At 39.5% G+C, this 15253-nt stretch overlaps 1 protein-coding gene across 10 annotated transcripts in view; it reads left to right on the top strand.

Annotated features, from left to right (window-relative positions):
• DNM3 (dynamin 3) overlaps window positions 1–15253 on the top strand; it is a 596153-nt gene that overhangs the window by 228478 nt on the left and 352422 nt on the right. For all 10 annotated transcript variants that reach the window (XR_014014161.1, XR_014014162.1, XR_014014163.1 and 7 more), the window contains exon 10: window positions 3059–3197. Coding sequence is in view for 7 of the 10 variants with exons in the window: in XM_081221443.1 (XP_081077569.1) it covers window positions 3059–3197 (139 nt within the window). In the remaining 3 variants the exon portion in view is untranslated. The remainder of the gene's footprint in view (window positions 1–3058; window positions 3198–15253) is intronic.

The following is a 15253-nucleotide window of genomic DNA, read 5'->3' on the forward strand; positions in this document are numbered from 1 at the left end:
TGAACAAGACCTTGTTCTTCAGGGCTCTGTATTTCAGGGACAGAGGCCAGACTTGCTCATAAGTGATCATTACTTATACAGAGACCAAATAGATTAATTTTGGCTGGATTTATGGAGCAAGATTGGGAAAGATTAATGAAGGTGGTTACTTTAGAGTCACACCTTGCCTGTTTTGAGAACAAGAATGATTTCAACAAGCAAAGGTGTCTGTGTGGATACATGTGCTTGTGTGTGTGTGTGTGTGTGTGTGTCCGTTTGTGTGTGTCCGTTTGTGTGTGTATGGGGTAGGTGGCAATGCAATGAGGTGTGAGAGGAGGGAGATTGTTGAGGCTGGAGGAGAAAAGAGGGGGCTTAAAGTGGAGGGAAGTAATGTGAGCAAAGGCATGGAGGTGGTAAAGGGCAGCACGTATTCATGGAGCAGGAAGCCATACATTTGGACTGGAGTTAGGAATGTAGAGGAAGAGCGGAGGGACATGAGGCTGGGAGGAGAACTTGTACCTGAATTCACCCTTGTATGAAGTGGGATTATTTTCCTTTACTTTCATTACAGAAATAAATGATAAAAAACAAATGAATTGATAAAAACAATTGATAAAAAAATTAATGGATTTAAAACACACATTTCTTGAGTTCATGTATAGAGGGCTAAATACAATGTAATGGAGCATATGTTAAATTGAGGTGTCCTGAATTCAAGGTAAGAAGACAGGTTGCCTACTTCATGATCATCTTACATGAAGGAGGGGTCCTCAGTCCATTGGCCAGTTGTATCTCAGCTTTTGCCACAGGGCCAACTTTAGACTATTTTGGGAACAGAAGCTGAGAGAGCAAAACTTGACCCTGAGAGTGCATGTGATGGGTGATTTTCCAAAGGAGTTATGACATTTGAATGATCTATCCTTACACAATTTAGAAAATCTCCTCTACAAGTCTCAAATAGTATGGGCAAATATGCATTCACAAAGTGAAAAGGAGACAACATGTATAACCATATCCAATGTTTTTTTCTTAACCTTCAACAGGATTTCTAGTTCCCTATTAATTCTACTCCCTGTCCCTCAAATCCAGAATACATTTGGTACAGAAACTATGTCTTGCTCTTTAGCTGGGCAGAGCTAGTATGTGAACATACCGATTTGATAAATGCAAATTACGTTTTGGGGGGGTGGGTCATAAAGTATTTTACTTAATCAAATACAGTAGTTTTACTTGGCTTTTAAAACTCCTTACCAGTTACATTTTGGTTGAATGTAACTGCAAAAGCTCACTAATTCAGGATTGTAGATTTCTGATTTACATGCATACCAACAGAAGAGATTGGTTGTTACTATTATTCTGGAGTTCATTTGCCTATAAGATGATAAGAAGTGCACAGTGTCCTGAGTATAAGACATATTAATGGTGTGATTATTTATGCCCTTAAATACACTTAATTTGAAGAGTTTTGTTCCCAACTGATTCTGTTAGTTATTTGAATAATAGAAACCATCTTTGCCCACTGGGGACCCACCTGATGGTCCTTCTTCGTTCTGCTCACACTGAGTGCCAATGATGAGCAAGGGATCCCTCCTTGTGGGGAAAACAAAGATAAAGACAATAACGACTCTCCCTACCAGTGTAGTAACAGGACTAATATATGTGCTCAGACTACTGTAGTGCAAAGTAGGACGCTGGGATTCAGAGAAGGAAGACATGGTCAGCGGCAGGACTGGAGGAGGCAAGCTGTAGGAAGTGGTTATTTTTGGTCCGGTCGTTGAAGCACAGGTGGGATTTGGACAGGCTGAAATTGTGGGAAAGGTGAAATGAACATCATAGATGAAGGAAAAGACATAAAATATTAGTATGAATATGTTTGTGGAAAAGCAAGTGGTCTGGTTTGGCTGAAACATAGCGTGCGTGAAAGGAAGGAGGAAAATAAGCTCAAAGGAAGATTAGGGACAGACGGGGGAAAATTTTTAATGTCAGACTAAACAATGTGGATTTTATTCTGTATCCAAAGTGGAGAAATTACAATTACAATATAGTATGATTACTACAGTACAATTAGAAATGGAGGTGGGCACAGGGTGCTAAGTAAATAAGAAGGGACATAGAATAAGGCTGCTAAAATGGATGTGTTAAAGAAATCTCCCAAAAGAGGTACCATAAAATTGAGTGTTTCAGGAAGAGAAGGTAACCAAATAAGGAGGAGGGAGGAGGGTCTAGGATGCGGAAGATCAACCACCAACATCTGGAGCCTGCATGTCTTTGGGCATGGCATATGTCAGGGTTCAGGATCCCTCTTATTGTAACTTTTCTCCATTGACCTTTTGTTTAAATATGAGTAATCATTTTTTACTTTTTTATGAAACACGCACACATGCACACACATACCTGCTTTCCTGAGCTTCTGTACGGCATGAGAAAAGCATTGTTATGACATCAGTTTGAATTAATTCCATCCAAATGAAAAGATAATTGCTACTTCGGTTATCACTTGTCATTTTTGTAAATTCACAATTTAGGCATTCTGGGCTCCAAGCTAGTTCCACTTAACTGCCTTCCTTTTCCTTCAGCACCCCAGGACCTCAAACTGGGAACCACTGAGCTCACTATAATACAGCTCTCTTGGAAAGAATATGTTGTGTAGTCCAGGAATGCTACTATTTCAGTGTTCAGAAAGTGAAGATCATTTTCTACTCCATGAGGGAGAAGAGAGGATTGCTTTTGGAATACTTTAGAAATAGAAATGTAAATTTAGGACACCATTTCTGTTGTAGCATTCCTTTGTATTGCTGTGAACCAGTGAGTTGAGACAAATGACAGTTAAATATTGAGGGTCACATTATGAGCCTTGAAAACGTTTTGGGAACTGTTTTGAGGTAATGTTAATCATCTATAGAATGTATTAAGGATATTATTACAAATGATACTGTGGATAGAATAAATCACTATGTAACTTTTAAACTAGGCTTTTTGCATGCTTTAAGTAGCATGTCAATTAAAACATTTTTAAAAAGAGTATTGAATATCATTCAATTTAAAATATCTAATGTGCTGCTCTCTTTCTTATGTTCAGGACAGGGTTGTTTACTCCAGACATGGCATTCGAAGCAATAGTCAAAAAACAAATTGTAAAGCTGAAAGGGCCTTCCTTGAAGAGTGTAGATCTGGTAATACAAGAATTAATCAACACTGTCAAGAAGTGTACCAAAAAAGTAAGTTTGAATTATGTAACTTTGCAAGCAGTAACTACTTGGTTTACCCATCTTTCCTACCCTACTACATGCCTCTCTTTCCCTGACCCTCCACTTTGTCATAGAAGGTTGTGTGTTTGCTCAAGGGGAAGGATTGTGAAAAGTACTGAGTGGGAATTGCTTTCATGATAGATGGGCATATTGACTTCTATCACCCCATTCCAAATAGGGTTGTTGTCTTTATCAGGTAAACATCACTTTAGAACAAATTAGTGAATGCCCTAAACCAATTTTTCCTGTGATGCATGGATGGGAGTAATTGTTAGGGGAAGGGAATCAGTGATATTGTTTGTAACAAAAAGGTAATTCTTCTAAATTTTAAATGAATTCCACTTGAACCTGGATGTTCTGGGAAGGGGCATTGTGGTATAGTAGTTAAGAGCCCAGCCTCTGAGGTCTAGTTATCTAGATTCAAATCCTGGCTCTGCTATTTACTTGCTGTCTGACCTTGAGCATCATACTTAATCTTTATATTTTTGTTAATTTCTGTGTAAAATGGAGATGATGATGATGATGATGATGGTGGTGGTGGTGGTGGTGGTGATATCACCTCAGTGAGGATTAAACAAGATGATGCCTGAAACCCATGAGGCACTTAATACATTGATTAAACATAGTAAGTGCTCAGTAAATGGTGGTTAATCTATAAATGGCCATTTTTAGTAGCACCCAATATTCCCTACCTTGTAATATTTATTGATGGAGAGTAGTGGGCAAGAGACTTCCCAATCTGGGGGCTCTTCACTGAGGAACATGGAGGAATAGTGCTGGATTCCATCCATTCCATAGGGACATGAAAGGGGTACCCTGTATTGGAAAATATAAGAAGGGAATTACTGATGGTGTTAGGATAGGGTAGGCCTAGCCCTATGGCAGTTACTATTGTTACTTTGATTATTTCTTGAAAGTATAGATACTTCCAATTTTGTTAGTTTTGTTACCCTTCCCTTTCTGTATGGTTACTATGAGTAACATTCCTGAAAAACCAGTGAGAAGAAAGAGAGAATGAGTATGAGTGTTGTTTCCCAGTTACCTTACAGAAAAAATCAGATGAGGGAAAGGTATAAGTAGTGAAAGAGGAAAGGAAGCTAAATTTAGGAATTCAGGATTGTCAATGCTAAAAGAAAAGGAGTTAAGTGGAACTAGCTTGGGGCCCAGAAGTGGCTCTGGAGTTTCAGATCCCTTCTCTAGACTTCTTACTATTCTTCTACCTTGTTCCTTAAAGTTCTATTTTCTCTTCTCTAAAATAGGAAAAGCCATAGGCATTAAGGGACTGAGGAAAGGGAAAAGTTGCACATGGGGAAGAAAAAAATGTCTTTATGCCAGCTCTTCATTTGGAAACTTGAAGCCATTTAATAATACTTCACATACCCTCCTGTCCTTGCCTATACCTCCCAATACAGTTAGTCTTGTCACCTGTATATTGGCCTCCTCTTAACTGACTTGCTGAACTAACTGAAACTGCATTCTCTATTTAATCACATGGATTGCTGCCCTCAGCATATAGATGTCTTCTTCAGCCAAAAGCTTCTCTTTAGGTTGCCCATGCATTCCTGCTTCCACCAGTTAAGTGGTCTTCTTTCCAACGACCAGTTGTGCTGTTTGTCCTCAAACCTGTTTAGCCAGTTTTCCTTCTTATTTTAATTATGTAGTTTAAGTGAAGAGTAAATAAATTGATCAAGTGCAGGAAAGACTTTGAATTTTGTTTCCATAAAAATCCAGCTTTGGAATGACTTAATAAAGGTTAGCTACAAAAGCTTTGCAATTGATTATGTGTAGGTAGGACAAGGCTAAAAGTATATGGGGGGGGGCCGGTGATAAAAATCTAGATGGGCTCTGCATTCAGATGATTTCCCGAGTGTCTTTATGTTTCCCCTCCACTTTAAAGAAAGCAAAACTGGAAATCACAGATGAAGGATGTGGTTTATGTAAGACAGAAGACGCATAACTCCAATCAGCAGATCCATATGCAGAGAACAGGCCTTGGCCTCACATCAAAAGATTGGCACATGTGTGTACATTTATGTTTTAAGTTATATAAAGTGTTTATGGTATGTATGAATCTTTTTTTTTTTTTTATCATTTCCCATTGTATCCAGCTTATTGGAAAACTAACAGTTGGTGCCGATGGCATGGTACGAGACAGCTTCTTCCTGGACACTTTTTGGCTTTTATTCTTTGCTTTCCACCCTTTGAAACTCCTTTTCCATTAAGCTCTCTAGACCAGTGGTGGTTGTATATTTGTACTGTCTTCTCAAAACATTTTATATGTTGCCTTAAATAAAACCTAGCTTTCTCCCTGAGATTATTGTTTACCCTTCAGCTCCCTTCACTGAAGGATATTTATTGGCCCAAACTCAAAGAATTTAAGGGCTTGAATCAGGCATGACATTTGTGTACTTCTCCATTTGTGGCTTCCAAGCATTATTCCTTCACCTTCCTATAAAAAGTCTTCCATTAAGGCCCGGGTGTTACCAGCTCTGCCACCCTTCTCTCTTCTATTTACTGTCACCATCAGATCCTGGTCACTGCCTTGTATTCATCAAGATATTTAGAACTTGGCTTACATTTTTCCTCTCCATCCTAAATTCACATTCAACTTGGATGACTTCAGTAGAGGTCATGTCCAACACCCAGTAGCTGCTGCTCTTAGAGATCTTTGACTGCAGTGGTTCTCCATTCATTCCACACTAGCATCACAGTCCTTGTGACCTCTTCCAGTCCCTGTCATGGTGGACAAATGTTCTACCAAAAGATTCTTCAGAAATTTAAAGCTCTAAATCTAGGGTTTTCAGAACACTGATTACCCCCTTCTACCCTCTTTTAACTTTTAAGTCAGTTGGAAAATTAGTAGGAAAGCTTAAAGGAGAATTGAAATTTACTATGTGCTTTGCTGCTGATAAATCTAGATTGGAAAACATGGCTGGGATTTCCTGCTGAAGTGGGAGCCTCCCGTTACTTCCTCTTCCAGCCGTTAACCTCAGAGTCCACAGTGGCGGAGAGAGTGAGATGTGCACCCAGAAGGAGCACAGCATGTTTTGGCTAACCTCACACCTACGGGCCTCTACAGTGAGCAGTGATGGAGTGTGCCTGCTCCACGAAGCCGAGAGCTGTGAGCCAACACAGATCAGGGGCTCGCAGGTCTCCTTTTGTCTTGTCTTTTTTTTTTTTTTCTTTCCTGCGAGGTGACGAAAATGACAAGGGCTTCTCCCGTAGTACTTTCTCAAGAGAGAAGAAATGTTGGTGGAAGTTCCTACTTTATGAGTGAGGTGTGAAGGGTGCTGGGGAGGAGGAAGGGAGAGAGCAGTTCTTCTCTATACCTAAATTCTGCCACAGGGTCCAACCCTTCCAGCTCTCTCATTCCTTTACTCTCCCTATAACCAGTCTTTAAACTCAAAGAGACCTTCAGACCTTTGGCTTCTGTGTTTTTTTTTTTTTCCTTAGCTACCTGTCTCTTCCTGATTTTATTATATTTCCTGACCATTGTATCAGTCTGGGTCCAATCAGAAGAGAGAAACCACACAGCAGTTTGAACAGGGAACAGTTACTATAAAAATGTGTTAAGGGCTTCCCCAGTGGCGCAGTGGTTGAGAATCCGCCTGCCAATGCAGGGGACATGGGTTCAATCCCTGGTCCGGGAAGATCCCACATGCCGCAGAGCAACTAAGCTCGTGTGCCACAACTACTGAGCCTGCGCTCTAGAGCCCGTGAGCCACAACTACTGAAGCCCGTGCGCCTAGAGCCCGTGCTCCACAGTGAGAGAAGCCACCGCAATGAGAAGCCCGCGCACCGCAACGAAGAGTAGCCCCCGCTCGCCACAACTAGAGAAAGCCTGCGCGCGGCAATGAAGACCCAACATAGCCAAAAATAAATAAATAAATAAATAAAATTTAAAAATGTATTATCTATAACATGGGCTTAGAGGAATGAGGGATTGGCTAGTAAGAAGTTAAGAGAACAACTGAATATAGGAGTAGAAGCTGTAAGGAGCAAATGCTAAGGTACCACCTTTAGGGGAACATCCAGGAAAGAGGGCCCCTGACCAGGGCTAAGACTGGGACTTCCTTGAAGTGGGCCTGGATGTGGCTCACTGGGTGGCAGAAAAATTGCCATAGTGTCATGCTGCAGTGAAATCTGCCCTCTGTGCTGGGAGGGAAAGGGTGTCCATGGGGAGGTATCTCCTTGGAGACACTCTGCTGCAAACTGTTCCAGGTGGGGGCAATGGCTGCATTGTACTGCAGTAGCCTGCTTCAGCCTGCCTTTTCCTCCCTCAGTGTCTCTCCAGGCCCCGCCTCTCCTGACAAAACTTCACTTGGTGCCAGCCAGCAAAGGAAAAATACTTAGAGGGCCCAGGATTATTTTCACAGAGGGGGCAAGCAGGTTGAATTTGGAGCTGAGAGGCAATAAAAAGACAAGCAGTACATTTACCTTTAACTTTCTGATCTGTTACTTTAATTCCTCTTGGATTAACTTTGCCACCTGTTAAAACCCTAAGGCTGGTCGAATTTACTATTTGTCTTTTATCTCCCTTTCCCCTAGGTTGCTGAAGAGCTTGGAGACAACCCTCTATCTGTGTGGAATAGTGCCACATAATATACCCACTGTCTTCAGCATCTCATTAGTTAGTGACTTGCAATGTTCTCCACCATAGTGATGTTAAACTTTTAACACTCTTTTTAAGATGCTTTGCTCATCACTTTCAGTAATGATTTCACAGAGAGAATGGAGGCCATAAATGGGAACATTAATTTCTAGCCCCCAAACCTATGTGTATTCCCAGCCATGCCCATCCTTCTCTCTGTCTCTGTTGAAGTATTAATCCTGACCAGGTCTGGGCTTCTACCTGTACTCTCACCTACTTAAGGAACTTACTCTCTGGATTCCTCTGTTTCCTGAATCATCACCTTCTCCATCACATTTTAAAATAAGTCAATGTATAAATATATTTATGTCTCTCCTGACTTATAAGTAACAAAAACTTGTCTTCTGCCCTATTCCTCTCCTTTTCTTCATGGCCAACCTTCTTGGGGAAAAAAGTAGTTTATGCTTGCTATATCTTTACTGTCTCATCTCCAGTTAATTCCTTAACCCTCTGAAGTTTGGCTTCCACCCACCACTCTATTGAAATAACTATGGTAAAAGTTAACCAGAGACTTGATTGCCAAATTGAAGGGACATTCTTATTCCCGATATTGAATTCCACTCTCTTTTTGAAGCTGACACCTGTCTTTCTTGGATTCTCCTCCATCTTTCTCATGATTCTTCTTCCATCTCCTTCAAGAGTTTATCCACATTTGCCTGCCTCTAAACACTGGAGTCCCCCAGAATTTGCTCCTGGTTTCCTTCTCTTCTCTCTCCTTCCTCCCTGGCAGATCATATCTCCCATAGTTCAACTATCACTTAAAACATTGTTAATTCCCAAATCTATACCACCAGCTCAAGCTTCTTAACTGAAACTGTCTACTCTACAGTCTACTGCAACTACCTTCTCTTCTTACTTAAGGCTCTAAACAGTTTTGTTTTGTTTTGTTTTGTTTCCCCCAAACTAAATTACTACAGTGACCTCCTAACTGATCTTACTGCTTCTAGACTGGTCATCTTCAAATTCATCCTCCTCCCTGTTGTCAAAATGGCCCTTCTAAAATACACGCACATATTTTTTGCCTGTTCCCTCAAAATTATTCAGTGACTCCTTATACCTTAAGAAAGTTCAAATCATTTGTGATTGTGTTTAGTTTTCACCATCTGATCCCTGAATAACTCTCCAGCTACATCCATTGTCACTTTTTGCTTGCTTCAGCCCTTCGAAGTGATTTGCACTATTCACAAAGATTTTTTGTGCCTTTAATATTTGTACATGTGATTTTGTTTGTTTAGAGAGTCTCCTTAAGATACAGCTCAGTCATCCTTTTTCCTGAAAGACCTCTGTGAGCCCTTTCTTGGTCTCCATCCTCACTCCCTTCTTAGTGCTTTAATTGTAACCCCGTGTTTACTTCTATCATAACAATTATGATACTGCATTGCAATTTGTTTGTAATTTTTTGTTTAGGTGAATGCCTCCTCTTGCTGATGATAAGCTCCTTTTAAAAAAGATCTGTCTTTTATCTTATCTTTGACACCTAACCCAGTGACTAATCCTACATGAGACATTCTATAAATACTTATTAATAATTTAGATATTTTAAAGTTATCCTGATGGTAAAGAAATCTGTACTTGGTTTAAAAAGAATACTTTAATCACTCCTTTTTTTAAAAAAATTATTTTATATTGGAGTATAGTTTCAGGTGTACAGCAAAGTGATTCAATTATACATATACATGTATCTATTCTTTTTCAAATTCTTTTCCCATTTAGGTTATTGTGGAATATTGAGCAGAGTTTCCTGTGCTATACAGTAGGTCCTTGTTGGTTATCTACTTTAAATATAGTGGTGTGTACATGTCAATCCCAAACTCCCAATCTATCCCTCCCCCCAGTTCTTTTTCTGAGATCTTGGATCATCATCTTCACTATCATTACTCTGAATTCTTTTTCCAGTAGATTGCCTATCTCCACTTCACATGGTTGTTCTTCTGGGGTTTTATCTTGTTCCTTTATCTGGGACATATTCCTCTGCCATCTCATTTTGTCTAACTTTCTGTGATTGCAGTTTCTTTTCCACAGGCTGCAAGATGGTAGTTCTTCTTGCTTCTGCTGTCTGCCCTCTGGTGGATGAAGCTGTCTAAGAGGCTTGTGCTGGCTTCCTGATAGGAGGGACTGGTTCCTGCCCACTGGTGCATGGAGCTGGGTCTTGTCCCTCTTGGTGGGCAGGGCTGTGCTTAGGAAGACTTTAAGCAGCCTGTCTGTTGATGGGTGGGGCTGTGTTCCTGCCCTGTTGGTTGTTTGGCCTGAGGCATCCCAGCACTGTTGGGAGGTGATAGGTCTTGGGGAGGAAGTGGCGGCCTCCAAGTGGGCTCACACCAATGAGTACTCACCAGAACTGCTGCTGCCAGTGTCTTTGTCCCTGCAGCGAGCCACAGCCACCCTCTACCTCCGTAGGAGACCCTCCAATATTAGCAGGTAGGTCTGGCCCGGTCTCTTATGAGGTCACTGCTTTTTTCCCCTGGGTCCTGGTGCGCATGAGACCTTGTGTGCACCTTCCAAGAGTGGAGTTTCTGTTTCCCCCAGTCCTGTGGAATTCCTGTGATCAAACTTTGCTGGCCTTCAAAGCCAGATTCTCTGGGGGCTCCTCCTCCCATTGCCAGACTCCCAGGCTAGGAAGCCTGACATGGGGCTCGGGACTTTCACTCCTGTGGGAGAACTTCTGTGATATAATTATTTTCCACCCACCCAGCAGGTATGGAATTTGATTTTATCGCTATTGCGCCCCTCCTACCGTCTCATTGTGGCTTCTTCTTTGTCTTTGGATGTAGGATATCTTTTTTGGTGGTTTTCAGCTTTTTTTTTTTTTTTGCTTTTTTTTTTTGTCAATGGCTGTTCAGTAGTTAGTTGTGTTTTTGTAAGAAGGGGTGAGCTCCTGTCCTTCTACTCCACCACCTTGCCACTTCCTCTAGTCACTCCTTGTAAAATGATAAAATTTGGACAGGTTTTCTTTCAAGTATCTATCCTTTTCCTTATTCCTCAATTTGATGTTCTTGATATTTGGCCTTATTATGTCTACCTTCAATTTTTTTTTACCTTAAAACTGGTCTAATTAAAGTCTTTTGTAAAGCAAAATAATCCTAATTAAAGTTGAGTATGCCAGGACTTAATTATTTGACCCCTTTTGAACACAACCCATAGATAAGGTGACCATATAATTTATTGTCCAACACAGATTTGAGATTTAAAAGGGGAGCTATCAATACTTTCACTGGAATAATATGAGTAAACCAAGACTGCTCCAGGCAATCTAAAATGTATAGTTACTCTCACTGTATTGTGTATATATATATATATAAGAATATGTATATGTGAATATATATATATAAACTTAAAACAATATTTTCACTTACAATTGCTCATGTTGAATTTCTTATGTGTAAAATACTTAAGTTTTCTTTTCCTTAAGCCACATAAATAAACATCAGTGAAACACATGGGATTTATATGTGTTCAGATAACAAGGCACAAAGCTAACCTGGGGGAATGCACTTCTTCTCAGATGTTTTCTCACTGTGGTCTCTGGGGCACTGGAGGACAAGACAGGGACATTAGAGTTTTATGAGCTATTTGGCTTCACTCCAGGGACATCTCAACTTTGGAATTTTTCTGGTGGGCATCATCTTTCAGCTGCTTTTCTCTACTGCCTCTTCTCCAGTGCTTCATTGCAGGGTCCTGAGCTTTTTTGCAGGAAGCACTGAGAGGAACATCTTGTTTTTTTAACCACAGTTTAGCAACTGTGCCATTTATTGGCCTCTTGGGAAGCCACATTCTTGGATCGCCATCATACCAATTAATTGATTTTTTTCTCCCTGCTTAGAAAAAAGAAAAAAATGCTTTGCAAGGAAATAAAAAAGATACATTAGTTGGTTATTAGAAACACTGGGAAAGACTTTTCATTAAAAAGTGCTGTTAGAGGGGCTTCCCTGGTGGTGCAGTGGTTGAGAGTCCGCCTACCGATGCAGGGGACTTGGGTTCGTGCCCTGGTCTGGGAAGATCCCACATGCTGCGGAGCGGCTGGGTCCATGAGCCATGGCCACTGAGCCTGCGCATCCAGAGCCTGTACTCCACAACGGGAGAGGCCACAACAGTGAGAGGCCCGCATACCGCAAAAAAACCCAAAAAACAAAACCCAAAACAAACAAAAAAACCAAAAAAAGTGCTGTTAGAAGAAATGCTGAGTTTTGTGGCATGTTAGGTAAGTAGATATCTGACCCTGAATACACATAACTAAGCAGTGAATCCAAAGACCTTACCACAGCTTTCAAGGCCCTGCATGATCTTGCTCCTTTTCACTTCTAAACTTCTCCCATCTCCCTCCCCACAGTCCACTCCAGCTACACTGGTTTCCTTGTTTCTTCAACAGGTCAAGGAGATGTAGTGCAGGGCCTTTGCATTTCTCATTCTCAGTGTTGGAAATGCTCTGCCTCGAGATATCTGCATGGGTCACATCCTAGCTTCTTTCAGGTCTTTGCTCAAATGCCACATAATCAGAGTCTTCCTCTGACAGAAAATTATTATTTTCTGTCAGCAATTGCACATGCTTCCTTCGAACACACACACACACACACACACACAGATATACACACACACTCATATCATTCTTCATCTACTTACCAAATTTGTTTTTCTTTGTGGCACATACGACCACATGAATTATACTACATATGTCTTTTATTTTTGTTGTGATTGTTGGACAGTAGAGGGACTTGGAGAATGTAAGCTCCATGAGAGTAGGGACTTGGTTTGTTAAGCTCATTACTCTATTTATAACCCCTGAACATCCAGGTTTTCAATAATAATTATTGAATGAATAATTGAATACATGAATCATGTCTCATTGACTTGGCAGGTGATTTTCTGTTTGGCTAAAGTAGTCACTTGAGTAACTTCCATGAAAGCTTGTAGGATGAAAGAGAATAGCTACAAAGCATCATGCTCAAATAGAATTTTCTTTTAGATCTGGATAGATCTGCTCTTGTTTTCACTCTGTACATAAAGATTTGCATTTCATCTCTTCTAATGGCTAGCTGTCCAGTCAAACACTCTGTGCTGTGCTTCACATACAGCAGATGCCTCATAATGGGCCATGGTACTCAGGTTTCAAATCAGGCTGAGTATTAAAGTTTGAATCATTTTTTGGGTTTTATATGAAATTCAGTCCTGGGACTTGACTAAAATTCAAGAGATAGTCATCTCACCTTTTAATCTCACAATTCGTTAAAGGATTCATGATCTTTGCAATTAATTCTTAATTTATAATTTACCCTGGCCCCTGCTTTTCCTCTTACTTTCTGCATGATTTTTCTTGTTCCATTTTAACTGCTTAATAATGTTTACCAGAGATAAATGTGGAAAGAGTGGTGATGAAAACCTGGTTATTTTCTTCAGGTATTGTTTTGACCCAGCACCAACACCCTCCTGCCCTCCTGTTTGGATGTTTTCTGATTACTTAATGAGATTATGGCTCTTCTGACTACCTTTCAGCTTTATTTCACTTAAGGTTGGGCTTTTTGTTTTAATTCCTTAGCATCTGATAAATAACACTAGCATTCTCTTCATTTCTTTGTTTAGAAGAAATAATAAGGTCAGATATGTAATGGAGAACATATCAACTTACCATATATGTTCTTCCTTCACAGAGCTCACCATTCGTCCCATCATTTGTAGAAAATATTTGAGGTTTGGGATTTGCCCACTTGGAGAAGGAGGACTAACAGTATTTCTTTCTCTCTGATTACTTTACCCAAGGCCTCCCAGGTGGGATCTGGCATCCTTCCCCTTTTTACCAACTTCACTTAGATCTTCCTAGACTTCCTATGTGCCACTCCTAAAATATAGAATCCTCAATAAAGAATTTTCCCACTTACACTTGGGAAGTTTCTTGACCTGTTTTACTAGAATTGTTTCTCATTTTTGATCACTTTTGTAAATGTGAATACTTCTGTTTTTCCTTTTTTCATAACAACTGTGTTGTGCCAAATAAGTATTCTCTTATCTCCTGAATAAATCCACCATTATGCTACACACAAATTAAAAATCACTAGGGGTTTTAAGGGCAGATTTTAATTCACATAAATAGAATAAAATTATTGCATGCTTTTATAAGCAGTAAAATCATTATGGCTACCGAGTTTGTAGTGCGTGGCCAACACTGGACGGTTTATAGTATTTTGATCAAAATAGAGCCCATATCTTTAGGTCAGCCAAACCATCAACTCAAGTCATGCACATAAAAGAAATTTTATTCTGGTTTTTGTTCATTTTCTCAGTGGTGTTTGCAATGGAACTGTGAACAGATGGTTACTTAAGAACCTGAGTCTTTGCTTAAGGCATTGAACTAGTTACTCTTGAAGGTATAGAATCTTGCCTGGCCTTGTGCCTGTTCCAAGAGAAACCTAATAGTATGGCTCTCATGATCGGATTAATCAATGGTTAATACATTTTGTAAGTGTATAATTTATTTTTATTGAGTAGAAATGTCTTTCAAGTGATTTTTTTTCCTCTAGGGAAAAATGTGCTCCATGCTTAAAATTAAATTTTTATATTGACATCCCATCAAAATAATTAAACACTACCCTAAATGATACTTAAAATTTTGGATTTTATTAAAACATGTTTTTGTATTTAAAAAAATGATGGTGCTACTTTGTCTCAGAACAAGTATAAAGTTTTCTCTTAGAATTATATATTTAAAGTTTTGATTCCTAAATACATGTATATTGTATTATTACTCCATTTAATCTTCCTTATTATTTAAGAATATTCAACATAATTTTAACATAAGCTATTTAGAAGTAATTCATCATTTAATAGATGTTCAGCTTTGTCTGGAAGCTTTGCTGTCATTGTTTAAGCATCAAATCTTCTGAGGCCTTCTCAGAGCAGGTTTAGCCACTTACTTCTTTGTGTTTCTCCTTGATTTTTGTATATAGTCATAACAATTTATCTGTATAGTCAACCTGCCACTCAAGACTGTGAGGTTTCCAGTATCAGGTGCTTTGACATAAACTCAGCTCAGAGCTGGCCTATAGTGGTGCCCAAAGAATGTTTGTTAAATGAATGACTGATGTGAAATAAATTTAAGAATATAAAGTTATTATATCCAATAGCAAAGCCTTAATTCCTTGAGCCTGTATAAATCAATTTGCAGAATATTTAAATAATTAATAGAAGAATAAAGATCTAATGATGGTGATTTCTAGGTCAATATTATTTTGGCACACGTGATTAAAATTTTGATGACTTTGACAAAAAATTGTGTTCTTACAATGGTAAGCTTTTAGTTCAACATCCAGAGCAAAAGAGACTGAAAATTATAATGACTTAAGTGGTTGAGAAAACTGATTACACCTTAAGTAAGAGACATAGAAGA

The sequence above is a fragment of the Mesoplodon bidens genome (assembly GCF_964165515.1).
Source record: "Mesoplodon bidens genome assembly, chromosome: 2".
Classification (NCBI taxonomy): Eukaryota; Metazoa; Chordata; class Mammalia; order Artiodactyla; family Ziphiidae; genus Mesoplodon; species Mesoplodon bidens.